The 16,380-nt window shown below is 41.2% G+C and overlaps 1 protein-coding gene and 1 long non-coding RNA gene across 2 annotated transcripts in view; one reads left to right on the plus strand and one right to left on the minus strand.

The window, feature by feature from the left end:
• Positions 1-4,142: 4,142 nt before the first annotated feature.
• LOC120906307 (four and a half LIM domains protein 2) overlaps positions 4,143-16,380 on the plus strand; it is a 117,323-nt gene continuing 105,085 nt past the window's right edge. The window contains exon 1 of the mRNA XM_040317903.1: positions 4,143-4,918. Within this exon, the coding sequence (XP_040173837.1) occupies positions 4,826-4,918 (93 nt within the window). The 5' untranslated portion in view covers positions 4,143-4,825. The remainder of the gene's footprint in view (positions 4,919-16,380) is intronic.
• Positions 6,149-10,692, minus strand: LOC120906357. The gene is made up of 3 exons (XR_005740077.1): positions 10,636-10,692; positions 6,501-6,684; positions 6,149-6,406 (listed from the first exon to the last, which is right to left on the minus strand). It is a non-coding gene; the product is annotated as an uncharacterized LOC120906357 (long non-coding RNA).

The following is a 16,380-nucleotide window of genomic DNA, read 5'->3' on the forward strand; positions in this document are numbered from 1 at the left end:
GACCATTGCTTAGCGATCGTTTTAGCTATTATTTTCAACATTTCATGCCTTGAATCAATTTCTCATATTCACCTCCATTTGCTCCTCCACCTTTCATACAATGACAAAATTCTAGAATTGCTTTATCTTAAATTTCAACTATATTTATTCAACCATATTCAACGATGTAGTAAAAGTAAACTTAGGTATAATTTTTTTTAACGTCTTATGTTTCCATTTCATGCTGAACCATGTCTAAACCCTCCTTGAAACAACTGCTGGCATTCTCCCATTCAGCAGCCAAGTCCCTTCGTGGCAATCCAAGAAGATAACACAGCTCCGTCGCGTACACTCGTTTCTGTGCTACAAACATCTTCTGAGATTGATTCTGTTCAGCTGCCTCGTCGTGTTCTGTCTTCAGCAAAGAGTGCAACGCTCGCTCCTTCGCCCTACTAACACGCGCTGCATAGGCGATTTTATCTCGTCGGTCCTTTTCTTCTGGCGTGTAATCCGTCGTTGGTTGTACTTGTCGGGCCATACTCTCGTGGTACATCAAATCTACTTCCACCGAGTCCTTTACCGAAACTGCCGACAAGTGACGTGGCCGACGACTCATTTGGTACGGATCAAAGCGGATCTTCCTCGCAGCACAAAGTTTTGCAGATGTCTGACGTTGCTGTTTCACTGGTTTTGGCTCAGATGATGTGGCAGATGACGGGGATGCCATAGAATAATTCACTCCACCATAACTGAGATCAACAGGACCCTGATAGTGGGTCCGATCTTCAGCGATGCTCGATGAAGGAGACGGTGGCGGAGTCACAGCTACTGTTGATATTTCTTGTTGTTGTATCTGCTGCTGTTCCAACAGCAGTTCTTGAAGACGGGTCTCGTATATCAACTGAAACATCCTGCTCAGCTCCAAAAGACGGCTTGGCGATGTTGCCTGTTCGATCAGAGTTTGTTCGGAGATGTTTTCCATCTTTCTATTTGCTCCACAAATCACGATATGAACACGTTGATGTTGCGTATGAGCTGGTTGAAATCGTTATGATGAAAGCTTAGTCGTTGCGTTGAACTTATAAAGCCCAATATGGCATTCGACATTCCTTACCTAGGCGAAATTCACATATCCTATTACCTATGCTAATTTACCTGTACTGTCAGAAAAATGCACGCAAACAAAAACAGCTCAAATTTTACCCTTTTGATGGCGGATCATGTTGAATACGGGTAAAACGTGTGCAAGGAGTGCAAGCATTTTAGCATTTGTGCTTCAAACTATAGGTACATATTTTCTGCAAAAATATAACATAGATAAACATAACTTAAGTAAACGCATATAAAAGTACACAAGTGTGATTTGGATTTGCAGCTTTATCATTGCCATTGCCTGATTTGCCGTTGACATAAAGAAAAAGTTTTATGTATTTTGTTAACTGGACTGCTGAACAATATTATTGGATTACATAAGCTTACTTATTCACACAAAAGTAATAAGCGTAACATTCAAAATGGCAGAAAAAGTCCCATTGATAAAATTAAAGCTAAGTACATCGAAACACACATTACCGATATAACCACAGCTGGAATAGAATCAATACTATCTAGCTCCAATTTATAGAAGAAAACTTTCTTAATTTAATCTTAACATGAAGGTGTTAAAATTTACGTAAAAAGCTGAACATAATGGAATGGACTAAAATTGTGGGGCTAAGAGTAGTGTTTCGCAACCGTTTAGTTTTTTTTTTATATATTTTTTTGAAGATTAAGTGTTTCTTGCTCCAAAGCTAAAGCGATTTTTTGTACGTAGATAAGGCACGGGGAAATACCGCCAAAAAGAACATATTTACAAACTAAAACGCTTAGCTAATGCGACTTTTACTTGTCGGTCACTGTAAGATACCATTGCGATTGTATTAAAGAAATTGCATACACAATTCTGGTTGCTTGCAAGTTGCAATATTTCAAATTGGCAACCAACAGTGAGATTCAAATGTTAAAAATACAATCAGCGAGAAAATAAGCTCCGAAATAAGTAGAAATATAATACTTTTCTAGCGAAAAATCATATACAATCTGGTTTTTATTTATTCCAACAGCAACAGTCCGCTAATTTTATATAGTGTTGTAAAGTATAGTGGTGTTGTTGTTGTTTGAATAGTTTGCAGAGGCTTTGGCTCCAACGGAGTTCTTTCGCCTCTTAACGTATAATGATTCCATTCTATTGCAAAACGGCTCCTTGTGTGTCTATTGTACCCGTATCACATAGGATTGATTAGAATTTGTTAAGAATGGTCATGTGTTTAAATATAACTGTATGTTTTTGGCACTTTAATCCATAGCATCATAATAAATACAATAAACAAAACGAAACATATTTCAGTAGTTAAGCAAATATTACACCAATTCAATACAGAAATTTACGATTCCATCACATAAATTTTGATTATGTTCACAAAACTAAGTCTTGTAAACTTATTTGACATAGATATATGCTCCAACGCCGGTATATGGCGTCTAAGTGATGGATTGTATGAAAAGTAAACGGTACTCACTATATACTGCATTCGCTTTTTACCAAACAAAGCCATGTATACTTCCATTACCATGAAAAGATGCAAGAATTGGTTGAATTTCTAATATTTTTGTTCATGTCAAACAAAACATAACAACATTCAAATTTTATTCAGTCTTTTAATGGTTCCTGGATTAGCACCACCTTGCAAAAAGGTAAACTATAATATTAATTTTAAAACTATGTATTCATGTGAGTCAGGGTTGTGTTACGAAACAAACGAATCATTATCATTTTTTATAATTAATGTAATAGTGATGAAGATTTATTAAAGTTATAAATTTAAATTCGATTACTCCTTCAAAAATGTAGCAAACACAATCTAAATTTGCCAATACGATGGCAGGATGTAATATTTTAATTATGCTTTTTTCTTAATGCATATTATCCATCCTCATGATCCTTCTCCCTCCCCCTCAGAAATAGTTAAGTATATTCCATCCTACGAAAGTAATGGAGAATTATCGCCTCATTCTTGTACTTTTACTTGCACTTTACTCTCACCATTGCTCCCTTGCTCCAAACATGCACCCACACACACACAGAAACAAGTAATAAAACCAACCAGCACGCACGTTTTACGCGAAGCTGGCAGCATTAATCCCTGCCCAGGCTCGTACGCCAGCTGCGCGCAAAGCAAAACAGCCTCCAGACCTGCCAGAGATTAAACCGTCGCTCACTCTCGAGCGCTCTCCCTCAACCGAGTCTGCCCTTTCCGCCTTCCATCCCCGCAGTACCGCCTACCCGCACAGCGAGCCCAAAAACCCTGAGCCCCGGATCAGATCATCCCTCCGATCGCGCTCGCTCCGAACCCGCCGATCACCATCAGGCCCCCGCCAGGTGTGCGCGTTCCATTCCACCGACGGCCAGAGAGAAGCCCACTGGATCTCTGTCTCTCTAGCACCGCCGCAACGCGGGCGGAGAAGCAAAGCCCACGGAATTCTCCTCCAACCATCGCAAGGGCCCGACGGGCGCTCTCTCGCCGGTGTAATTCCGGTGCTGCCCCAAACCGGTTCCCACGCACTGCGCGCGGGCTCTCGTCTGTCTTTCTCTCTGTTGTGGTCTTTGTACCCGAGCCACCCGACAGAAAAAGAGAGAGAGAGGGAGCGAGAAAGCATGCCGTCTTGCGCGTCTAACTAGATTCCAGCCGGGGGTAAAAGCCTTCGAAACCGCCGAACAAAACCCCACCGTGTACACCGCCGTGTTCGCGTTTGACCATCTGTCACTTTTCCGGAGCCCAGATTCCGGAGCGTACGCGTCCCCGGGAGACTTTTGCAGTGCAGCCTACCAGCGTCACCGCCGTGATTGCCAACATTCCGGGATCGCCCTGGTACGGTCCAAACCTTCGCATCCGTCGTGCGCGAATACGCGAAGCGTCCGTGCGCATATGCGCAGAACACCACCGATCTGTGTGCCGCCCCGCGTGTTGTGCGTTAAGTGCTGCAAACTGTATGTACCACCACCAACACCACCACCGCTCCACCCCGAAAAAAAAACCTCCCCGCCCTGTGCGCTCCAGCCACGCTCGCACGCTCACGCGGTGAACCATTTGCGCGTGTATGCGCAAAGCGACATTTCTCCTAGACCGTTCCAGCGAAGCGGATGTGTGTGGCGTCGCGGTGTGTCCGTTGTGTTGTGAGTGTGTTTTTTTTGTTTTTGTGTGTGTCCAGTGCTCGTGAAGTTGTTCCCATTCTTTTCCACGTGCTCGGCCGCCCTCTTCAACATCCGAAAACCCTTCCTCTTGGGCGCGCGCCTTCCTTTGCGCCAACCGGAAACAGTGTCACATTGTTTCAGTGCTGATTCCGTTCGATCGGAATTCAAATCAAGCACAGAGTCCGACTCTTTGAGTGTCTGTGCGTGTGTCTATGTGTGCATGTGTGTGTGTGTATAAGTGAGCCCCTCAAGTGGTGTTCCGGTCAGAACGCGGGTTTGCGTGTAATCTCAGTTCCCAACACAGTCCCTAACACAGAAAGCTGCCCATCCTACCCCGAAAAAGATATCGACCGAAGGTTCCAAGTGTCCGTATAACGCGTGTCTAAGTGTGTCTGTTGTGTCTATACGGCTAAGGGTGAGCAACATTCTCGAGCATTTATCGCGTCGGTTCCGCCCAATAGTTCCAGCAACCCGTACACCTTTTCCCAAGATTCACCTGTCCCGTGTGGTCCGAGTGGTCTTTTTTACATTCGTGAGCTTGTGTGTGTGTGTCTACAGCACCGAAAGTTCCAACGGGATTCGGGCATACGCGGACAACCCCGGGGCAACAACATCATGCTGACCCTATCGCACAGCGGCGATGATCTGGCCAAGTCGCTCGGTGCGCTGACGATCTCGCGCACGCCGCGCGATCAGTTCTCCGACAAGGTAAGTGTTTGGGCAGGGATTTTCGAGCGTATTAGCGATCGCATCGCCCATTTGGGGTGTGTTGTGCTATTGTTGTTACAGTACAGTTTTGCTCAAGTCAAAAAAAAACAAAGGCCCTCCTCTGCAGGTCTCCTATCAGCATAACCGTCAGCCGCACGCAGGCTAATGAACACATCATCTCACTCAATTGTGATTGATGCGTGACGTTGGGTGTCATCACTTTGTTTGCTGTCCGAATGATCTCATAAAACACATTTGCAAGAGATGTAATGGGAGAGGGGAGGTGTTCGAGATCGGGGGAGGGTCATTATCGCCCTAGTTGATGAAGTGAGCGTTCGCCAATTAATCGGTGCTGCTGCTGCTGCTGTACGGAACTCTGTCAACATGGCGCGCGCCACACTTTACGATGCCACCCTCCTCCTCACCCCGATAATGAACAGGGCCGCGGGGCGTTTGTAAACAACAACAAAGCCCACCCACACACGCCAGGCAAAAAGCAGAAGAAGAAGATGCTTACACCGTCCTGTGGGAGGGGTGACAATTAGCACGATCACTGTATGCACCGTCGCACCGGTTTTATTTTTCTATTTGGGCTAGTTAAATCTCAAGCGCGACCCGGTTTTATTAGATATGCGCACACGGTTCCGGATCGTTTGCCGGCGTGGGCCCACGCGGCCGCAGTCCCTTATCGTGCCGCGGATCGTGGTGGGGAAGGCCGAACAATGCTGCCGCTTAATAATTGGAATGCAGCCGACGATCGTCGCTACTTTTGGCCGTGTTGTTATGCGCTTTAAGTGCACCCCCGCGCGTGCCCTGCGGATTCTGTTTTTGGGCAGACCGGACTGATTTATTTCATGCACCACCGAACAGTGTGTTAAATATTAAAAACCATTCCCCCGAGTGTCTCCCTTTCCCTCCCGTGCATAATAAAACGGCTCAATCGAACAGAGAGCCAGGGGAGGCTAGAACTTTGTATGCACAAATGACGTCATTCGCTGTCTCCATTGACTGGGGAAGTTGATGTGGTGGCAGACGGTGGTTTCTTCTTCTACGTGTTTTTTTTCTTCTTCACAACAATATGCTTAACTCACCGGGTGACATTCTTCTACCGCGACACGACGAAGGCGCAAGCATGGCGCACCACCCTCCCTCTCCGTCAGGGAAGTCCACCAAAACATAACCGCTGCTTCCGGAACTGCTAACGGGTGGGGCGGCACAAACGGCAAATAAAATAGAAAAAAAACGCGATGATGGCATTCGGCCACACATTTCACACAATGTTGTCACCGGCATTGGCATTGCTTTCTGCAATCATTTATCAGCTGGACCAACCTCGCTCCGCGACACATTTGGCGGCGACCCAATCAATCCCATTTGATCGACGCACGATCGGGAGGCACTTCGGCGTCGCTGATGTTATCTACCCTACTGGAGCCCAGGGCTTCGGGTTTGGGAATTGATGTGACGAAGACAGTAAAAAATGTGGATCTACACAGGACAGTGAAAAAAAAACACACACAAAAAACAAACACGAGGGTGGAAGTACAACAGCAAATGAACTTCTAATTGAAGAAATAATTACCTGCCAATGAAATTTTCGAGGCTGCCTGACACGTTGTGCTATATTTTCGTTTCTTATCGTCTATCTTTCACTGTCAATCATTATTACGGTTCGGTTGGTGAGATAACTTTCTGCCTTTATCAGGCCTCGCGCTGTTTTGGTTTATTTGGCTGTATGTTTTTCGTGTGGTATCGTGTGCTTCAAACTGCAAACATCAAATTACAAACATAAGTAGACTTGTGCCGATTGCCAATAAGCGAGAGCGAGAGGTGGTATAAAAAATCTTATAGCGTAAAATATCTTGTAGCGAGTACATTTGGTCTTCGAGAAAGATATATTGTTTTAGGAGGAAAAAATTATAATATAATGTTAAGCTTATAACATAATCATAATGCAGTGGCAGATATTCCAGTAAGTGTCATATTCCTAAGCGCATTTCAATATCGATCAGCACATTTCAATTCTCAAGCTTTTGATTCATACATCAGCTCATAGATCAGAAAGCCGACCAAATATTGCGAAGAAAATTCTTCAAATACATATGAAAATATTCTAGGTTAAATAAAGTAAATTAGCGTGATGCATTACTTGTTTGTTATTGCACAGATTATGATTATGGTTAAAAAATAATGTAAAGTCGTATCAATTTAGTCTAAAATGAAAAAAAATGAATTAAAGCGCTCCAACCTTTTAGGATCGCGGACCGCTTTGGCATTTGCCACGACCCACATACATTTTTTAAACTTAGTTCAAAGTTTTTGATCAAAAATATGCTTTAAGCTTATTCTAGACATGCTTTTTGAAAATTTAAACTTGATGTTGGGGACAAAAATGCAAAATTATGTATAATAATTGGCTTTTCGTTTTTAAACATACATTCTTTCGCGGACCACGTCTGTCCGCGGACCACAGGTTAGAGACCACTAATTTAGAGGAATAACTATCCATGTCTGCTGGCAACGACCATCATTTTGAATCTTTCGAACAATTTTAAAGAATGTTGAGAATTGAAATAATCCAGAACAAAATAAAAAGGTGATTTTGGCATGAGAATCAATACAAAGATAGAGATCAGAATAAATTATTTGCATCTGTTCTAATACACGACCATCAAACAGAGAATCCCCCTGATGTACAATTAGTCCCCAAAAACTATCCATGTCTGAAAACTTTAACTATAGAATGTGCATATCGAACAGAACGCATGATAGAGAAGCACAGTATGTGAAATACATAAAACAATGATAAACTTTGTTCCTTCTCCTTCAATTACACAAAATACATACCCAGCATTAAAATGGAACAAAATATGGCGAAATATTATTTCAAATGAACTCAGCTCAAAACAAAGAACCTTATAGTATTTACTAATAAATGAAAAAATTTATACCCAGGATCAAAAATTCAAACATAATTACAAATCGATAATCAGTCCAAATTGCTCTTTTTGCGGAAATACTGAAACACTAGAACACAAATTTAAAAACTGTAGAGAAATTGGAGATTACTGGGAAATGTTAAAAGAAATTATTGAATCGTGCCACATAAAACCTGTTGCATTCAACGAATTATCTAAACCAAAACTAAAAGATAAATAAGCAAAATGGCAAAAATAATCATGACTCTATTCAGAAACTACATAGAATTGATAGAAAATAATGAAATAAAACAAATAAGCGATAAAAACACGTTGAAGGTCATGATAAGTTAGGGAATAGTTTGTAAGCAAATATACGGATTTGTATTGTTTTAGTAAAAAAAAATCAGTGGCTAATGAAGAGTTATATGATTATTACGACAACTAACGAAGAAGCAGAAGATATACATTTCGATACCAACTAACATGATACTCGATTCCCTAACTATCATATGAAATGTTAACATCTTTTTCAAATAGTTATAATATACACAACATGCATGATTGTTGGAAATGTGATAAATGCAATATTCTTACTTACTTATCCAATATTCTTTAGTTTGATAAATAACACTGTAAATGGCGATAAGAAAATTGAGACATTGATTAGATCTCTTAATTTCACCTTCACTTTCACTATGCCGGACCGGTACGTAACTATGAACGAATAACTAGTGATGGAGTTATTACAATTGATAGGTGCAATGGGAATCGGTATAATTGGTTGACTTTGCTGAGGGGAATTCGAGTTGAGTCTAAACGCAACTGTTTAAAAAGGCATTTGAAAAAGTGACAGCTTTCAAAAGGCTTGAAAAAAACATCAAAAATCTCAAATTCCCTTTTTATTCGTACGAGTAATAATTACCCATAAATTGAAACAAGAAAAAATTATCAAACATTAATAAAATTTTATTAAATTCAACGTTCCCGCAATATTTCAATGGATGCAACTTCAAGCGTCGATCATAACGTAACCAAAGCGTTACATTTGGGATTAGATCATCCGTTCTCTGCTAAATGGGACAATGAGCGTGGCGCTATATAAATTCATTGTCCGGAAACGCAGCCACACCAATTAATGCATTTTTATTGCGGTTTAACTACTCGGTGACATCATTTTCACGATCGTGTAAAATTACCACAAAATTTGACAATGATTCATCCCTCTTTCCCCTCTCTCCTACCGGGTATTGATGCTATTCATGTTCGACCGTTACATATGCTTTAAATAATTGCACCAGATAATGAACCGAACACGGTGCAAACCTTGACCCAGAGTTCCTCCTATCTGGTGAAGCAGATCAAAGGCCACAAGGTGCACACAAAGTCCCCACCATCCATTTCCTGTTGCTTCTTGTGCAAGTGTTGAAGCCACGTACGGAAAGCGAAACGTATATTGTCATCGAAGACTTTGGCGAAGTGTACGACAAAAGTCACCGAGGACAACCATCTCGTCCACTGCTACCGAGGGTGCACACACACACTTGTTTCCATGCACTTAACAAATGGCACCATAACCGGCACCGAAGGTTGTGCAGACGATGAACGGATGCTGACACATGGCTGCAGAGTTCTGGTGCCACAGCATCGGAAGAGCCCTCCGCGTCGGCGACTTGCCCGCGGTCTGACGTGTGACATTGAGCTGCCCCGCCGGTGGAGCGGAAGAAAGATGGAGCCAGCGGTTGAAACATACAATCTCGTTGCAACTGATAGTGCGTGCGCGTGATACACACGGGGTCGTCGATGCCGTGTCGCCGTCCCGGGACAATCCCACCGGGTCCCGTTTATAATGGAGCAATATTAACCATATATGTAACAACAATTCAATAGGGCGAATGGGCTAATTAATTATGATACACTCTTTTTTTTTGTTTGTTTGTTCGCTGCTGCTGATGATGCTGCCCTCTTTGTACAGCGCGGGACACAGTCATCGACCACAGGTTATTGCAATTTAACCGCATGGAAGCATTGTGAATCACACACACACACACATACGTGCGCGTGAGTTTCGAATGAATAAACATCGCGTTTCAGCGCCATAAAAGGAAGATCGTAAATAGTTCAATGCGAGAAAATTTACGTTCGGTGGCAGGTTTCATTCCGGTGTGGGAACGGGAAGGTATTTTGAGCCTGCGTTTTTTTTTTCGCTTCATGCTTTGTTTCAAAAGATTTGCCATGGTTTGTGTACGTTCGGTAGAGGTTCGCAAAAGAGTTGCTCTTTTGTTTGGCATTTTACAACAATGTGTAAAAGGGTTATTTGCTCAAGCGGCTAAAAATTTTAAAAAATTAATGATAACTATTAGAAAGAATTTGCTTGGCTATTTTTTAATGCAGACATTTCTGCGCATGGACCTATAGTATTTCAGTTTTAAAAAATAGTACAAATCTGCATGTGTAGAAACGGACGATACATCTTACGACTACTCATGCAGCTAAATCTGTCCTCTGGCGGTGTAAAAACACGTTCCTAACAATGCACTTTTGCTGATATTGCATGACTCACTCGAGAAAGGGGAACGGCTTTAAAAGATTAACCACAAAGAGATGATGTTGGGTTATCGTAAAAGTTAAGATTTTTCTCGACAAGAACGAGTGAAATTAACGGAATCTTTTGCTATACATTGCAAAAACTCATCAATTTGTAACAATATTTTGATTCATAGGCTAATTGCAATTTTTGTTTCAATTTTCTGCCAAATTAAAGCTTTTAAGCCTTTTACAACTAAAATTAACACTCACGTACTACACATTTTTAGTTTTTAACTTGTTTCAAGATCTGGACACTTGATTCTGGATAATTTTAAGAGTAGTGCTGTTTTATACAACGGGATTTTGAATGTTGTTTGCTTATTTTTAAGAATATAGCCCATGAAGTGTTGAGCAATTGGTTCGGTTTTCCCGTACGGCCCTCAATGCATTTATCATTTACATGAATGTCGTGATGCGCGATTCATTCGTTCATTTCAGTTGAAGAACATATGGTAGATTGTTTCATTTTGCAAGTAAATTTCATGATTAGTGTATTACATCTTGAAAATCATTTGCAGTCACTGATGTTTTCATGTTTATAAAAAATTTCTTTTCATGATTCCTGGAATTTCATACGTGTTCACGTTCATATTTGTATGGGGAAAATGAACGACCTGGCGTACTAAGACGATCTTTATTTCGGCGAGTAGGACGTTATTTTGATGTCCAACTCAGTACAATACGATTTATAAAGAATCGATGAAATTTGATTAGAATAACATAGGTCCCTCGTTCTTTAGGATGAATTGAATGAATCGCACAGTTCTACATAGATGGCGTATTACAACTCATCATTATACTGTGTACATCTACAGTGAAATCTACAAAACAGAACGATTTTAGAGACTGGATTGTTAGTCTCATTTATTGAGCTTTTCCTCTGAGATAGTTTCATATTTTTAAGATAAATTGCTCATTTTTTATTATTAGTCTTCTTCTTCTTCTTTGGCTCAACAATTGTATCGCCGTTCTAGTTCTAGCGATGCATAACTTCAATGGCTTACTTTCAGTGACTAATTGATTTCCCCCCATAGCAGTATAGTCAGTCCTAATATAGTTAACTACTTAAAAAAATTACATAGTTTTGTTAATCTTTTGTGACATAAGTTGATAATTCTGAGGAAACACTTTCATTTAGAAGCCGTTTAGTGTCGTTGATAAACATTATTTTATCCGTACGATCAAGATATACAATAAAAAACATGCCGAATGTCAGGAATTTGAAACTGCCCGTTATTTGAATCATAACGGTTTATTTATCATAACTATTTAACAAAATATATTATCATAGTTTAGTTTTTGAAGAACTTGTGTGTAAACTTTGTGTATAAAAGATAAAAAAGGAAATAAAACTCTTAGATAGAGTTGGATCATTTTCTCACATCATCATTTATGTTAAAAAAATTGTCATTAAGTTTGTTGTACAAAAAAAAAAACTCGATGCAATTTAAACATGAACCAATACCTTCGTTCCTTCCTTCAAGAGAAAATCAATGCACTAAAACATTTTCAATCCCAAACATCTGAATATAATCTCAAACAAGTGACGAAGCAATTAATGTGGTACAATTCAACTATTATTTCACAATCAATATGCAATTTCACCAGAACTATAACGATAACCTAACGGAACGGCATTCCATACTGACAGAAAACGGTGGCTGGCTGGCAGCAGCAAGCTGTCGGATCGGGATGCAGAAATAAAATATAAAAAGAGCCCGTAGTTATGTTTTGTGTTAATTCTTGGAAAACGTGCACAACCCGCCAGCGAAGGCGAAACCGGTGCAAACGCCACGGCACTGTGCACCGTTGCACATGCAAAAATGCAAAAACTCAATCCCCGAGCCGCTCGAGAGCAAAACAATCGTCAGCAACAAAACTGCACGAAAGCGATAAGCGGATGGTGTATCTAGCTGCCGGCAGTAGCAACATTGTTTCTGCGATCGTTTCTTTAACATTTAATGCTCTTTCCCTATGGGTTTACATCCCCTCGAGCTCTCCCTCACTGCCATATGGAAAGTGAGCGGTCTGGTAAGTTAGGATCAATTGTATGCGAACTCTCGCAGCGCCGATCGATCGAACTCTGGCGCGTCTGGCACAAATCTGACCAGTCATTCATTCACACTCCATTCCACCCTACCGACACACACACACACCCTTTTTCTTACTTCACGATCGATTTTCACGAGTGCACCAGCACCAACGGCGAAAAGCCAAGTAAAAAGAAAAGCCCCGAAAACACAAAAACACAATCAAAACCGGAGGGAAAACAAATGAAGCACTCGAAAAAGGGAACTGAATGAAGGCGGCGCCGGGCTCGTTGCTTTCTCCTCCGTCCGGTGGCCTCGAAGGGTAAAATTGACGATAATTTTCGAATTAATGCATCGTTTCCGTGGCACCAGACCACCGAATGCCAACGTTGCCACCACCACCACTCGGGATCAAATTAAAGCGAGATGCTGCTGCCCAGGAATTCCCAGGAAGGGATTGAGGATAAGCTCAATTTACCGAAAAACGCCCTGAGAAACCTTGAAGCGTGATTGAAGAGGCTGAGTGAGTTACATTTCCGGCATGCCCGGGAAATTGTGTATGTTTCTGGCCGGCTTGCCTACACGATGCAGAAGATGCACACAAGCAGCATGCTTTCAAGATTTCAAAGGCCACCTAGGCTGTTTTATCCAGTCAAAATAAATAGTAACGATCGACACACTGTAAGATATTGCTCAATAAATTGACTGTGCAAAAGCAACACATGCTCATCCGGATGGCTAAATGGTGACGCGTTCAATGACGCTATTCGGGCTGCATCCGGAAGATATCGATCGGCCAACTAGCCAGACTACACGTGACACTCGAACGCGAACCAAGCGTATTAGTGCCGGGTGCAGTATCCGATAAATGATGCAGGTGAACATGCACCAAAACAACGTGAAACAAGTGCCAGATGGAAGTGTTGCAAGCGCTAGCGACTGTCTGGTAGAAGCAGCAGGGTTTTTGCACAAACACAAACAGGCCTATAAACAGCAGAATGCATTATTTCCCAACCACGGGCAATAATGTTGTTTATTGACACGAATTCACACCAGTTTGTAACAGTTTGTCTCGTGCAATATGTAGAGCAGTGTGCAGATGCTCCACATGCGGATGATCTCTGCTAGAGCACAAAATATGTTCTTAAAACACTCCAACACACCCATTAGACTAGCAATGTGCAGGACATGTGGGTATGAAATGTAGGCATCATAACTGTCTGCGAACACTTTCCTTGTGCTGTTAATGTCACATGTTTTACAACTTAATCACATGGTGAAACTATGCCACATTTCGTCTTGTGTCCTTCAAGAGATCGCACAGTACGTCCCGTCCTGCTTGCGTACACCAGCCAGTTGGACTGGAGAATTGTGCCAGATTACTTCGTCCCGAAAGTGCACGAACGACGATGCCATCTGGTTCTCATCCGTACGTGCTCGTTTTGCATTGGCACGGTGCATTGGGAACGCACCATCATCATCATCATCACACCGTTGCGCACCTTCCACATGTACAACAAGTACGAAGTGCAACGATAAGTAATAAGAAGCAAAAGGGCGCTTCATAATGGCAACCGAATGTATGCATCGGTCGGGTCTGTCTGTAGGGCAACGGGTGTCTGCACTACATTCCGGATGAGCACTGAGTGGGAAATGCAGCAAACAAAACAAAACCAAAACAAAAAAAACCTCCAACGAGGTGATAAGCAGTGTAAAGAGCAAGCAGGCAGGCACAAAATAAGGCCATTGCGCAGAAAAGGGAGGAAGAAAACAGAACGCCCTGAGGGCATCGATGTCTGACAGGTAGCGACCCTGTGGCACGTCAGACACGCGAAGGTCGTTTACACCCGGCGCCACCCCACCGAACATTTCCAGCTTCCGATCCTTGAGCCACTTTATAAGCGGTTCGTTTCCTTTGCTCCTGGGTCGGGCGGAAGGAGACACACGGTCCGGGGGGGTATGGGGTATGAGTGGTAGTCGCTGTAGGTTCTTCGGTTTTGTGCTCAAAAGAAAACAGTCAAAACGTATGACGCATTTGTGGTGCCAGCAAGTGTGATGTTACAGTGCGTTACATGCTTAATGTAGCGATGTTCACACGATCTTTAAAATTGCTGCAAAATCACAAACAAATATTTATAGTACAAATAAAAAAAGACCTTTACATAAGAGGCTGAATTTTAGTCCGATACAAAACCTTTGTGGAAATGAGAAAAATTAACATTTTTATTGTACCCAACGTCTATGATTAATAAAACTAATCGGACAATTCCATTTATAAATCGAGATGGTGCCGATGCGTGCCGAAAATATTGTGCCTTTTTCGGAAATCTATGCAATAGTCTTTTTATGTTCCTTATGTTTCCAAATGCTGCTTATGCATAAATGTTTATGCTTATGCTTCAATCTCAGGCATTACTAGATTGATCCTAAACACACTTGAGATTTTATGATCTTTGGGTTGGTAACTGAAAGGATTCATTATCTGGATGCATATGCACGTTTTCGTCCTGCATGCATTTTTCTCCTAATTTCTTTCCACACGCCGTACGTACCATAATCTAAGATAATTTTTATTACCATGTTGCTTACTTTATCGTTGAACTTAAGCATCGGGCCGATTCCAAACAATGTATGTTTATTTAGGCCAGCGATCTTGTTCGCATACGATAAGTTACAGTTTTGTTCTATATTTGCATTTGCTACATTTTTGAGTTATGTTTCAAATGGGTTTTTATTACTATGCTGTTCTAACCGGATGTGTAAAAGATTTAACTATTTGATCTGTGAAATGAGATAGTTTCCAGATGGTTCTGTCATTATGGTCATTCTGTCATGTTGTATGGAAAACATGCTACATAATGATTGAGGATGTAAGCAGCCATATAGTTTCCTTTAATTATAAATTCACAATTATGCACACTAATTTCCTAATTTTAATTTTACAAAACAACCTCCATTGGTTCCATATTACTTTATCTTTGTTTTTGGTTTTGGTTTCAGTACAAGTGATTATTTTAATATCTATCCTAATGTTCTGAGCTGTCTGTGTCTTAAACTGATCTTATATTAATTCAAATTCAATTCCTGAGATCAAATTGTTCGGCAACGACCCTGTTAGTTACGTTCCATTTTTCCAAAAAGAACATTCTGAACTAAGTCCCTTATGAACTGTATCCTATTCGTAGGCTACATTAGAAACAATCGCAATTGTCTACGTTACTGTATGTATCGAAACGGTCGTAACACATCGGAGTGTTCAGAACGGATGAAAACAGAAAGGAACAGATCGGAAAAATTAGGATGGATAGAAACGAATCGAAAAAGTCTGAACGGACAGGAACGATTGTAGCTAGTGTTGGATAAATCTGATTCATATTCATGAATCTGAATGAATCTTTTTAATGATGCAATAAATCTCAATCTCGGATGCAAAGATTCATGAATTTCGAAATACTCATGAATCTCAAAAGATTCATGAATTCCAAAAGATTCGTATATCTCAAAAGTTTCACGAATCTCTAGGGATTCATGAATCTCAAGGGATTTATACATCTCCAAAGATTCATAGAACTTGAGCTTCTCATCATTCTTCTTCTTGGCATAGTAATCTATGTGGTCATGCCAGCCTATATAGGCTAACGAGACTTCTTAGTAAGTACCACGAAACCGGTTAGTTGGTTGTGCTACGGGGAGACGATCCATGCAAGGCTTGAACCCACGACAGGCATGTTGTTTTGTGGGATCGCGCAGTTATAAAAATCATATATCTCTAAAGATTCATGAATCCTTGGAGATATATGAATTTTAATGAATTTACGAATATTTCAGATTTATGAATCTATGAAGATTCATATATATTTCGAGATTCGTGAATCCTTGGAAATTCATAAATCTTTCGAGACTCATGAATCCTTGGATATATATG

Source organism: Anopheles arabiensis, chromosome 2 (genome assembly GCF_016920715.1).
Source record: "Anopheles arabiensis isolate DONGOLA chromosome 2, AaraD3, whole genome shotgun sequence".
Lineage (NCBI taxonomy): Eukaryota > Metazoa > Arthropoda > Insecta > Diptera > Culicidae > Anopheles > Anopheles arabiensis.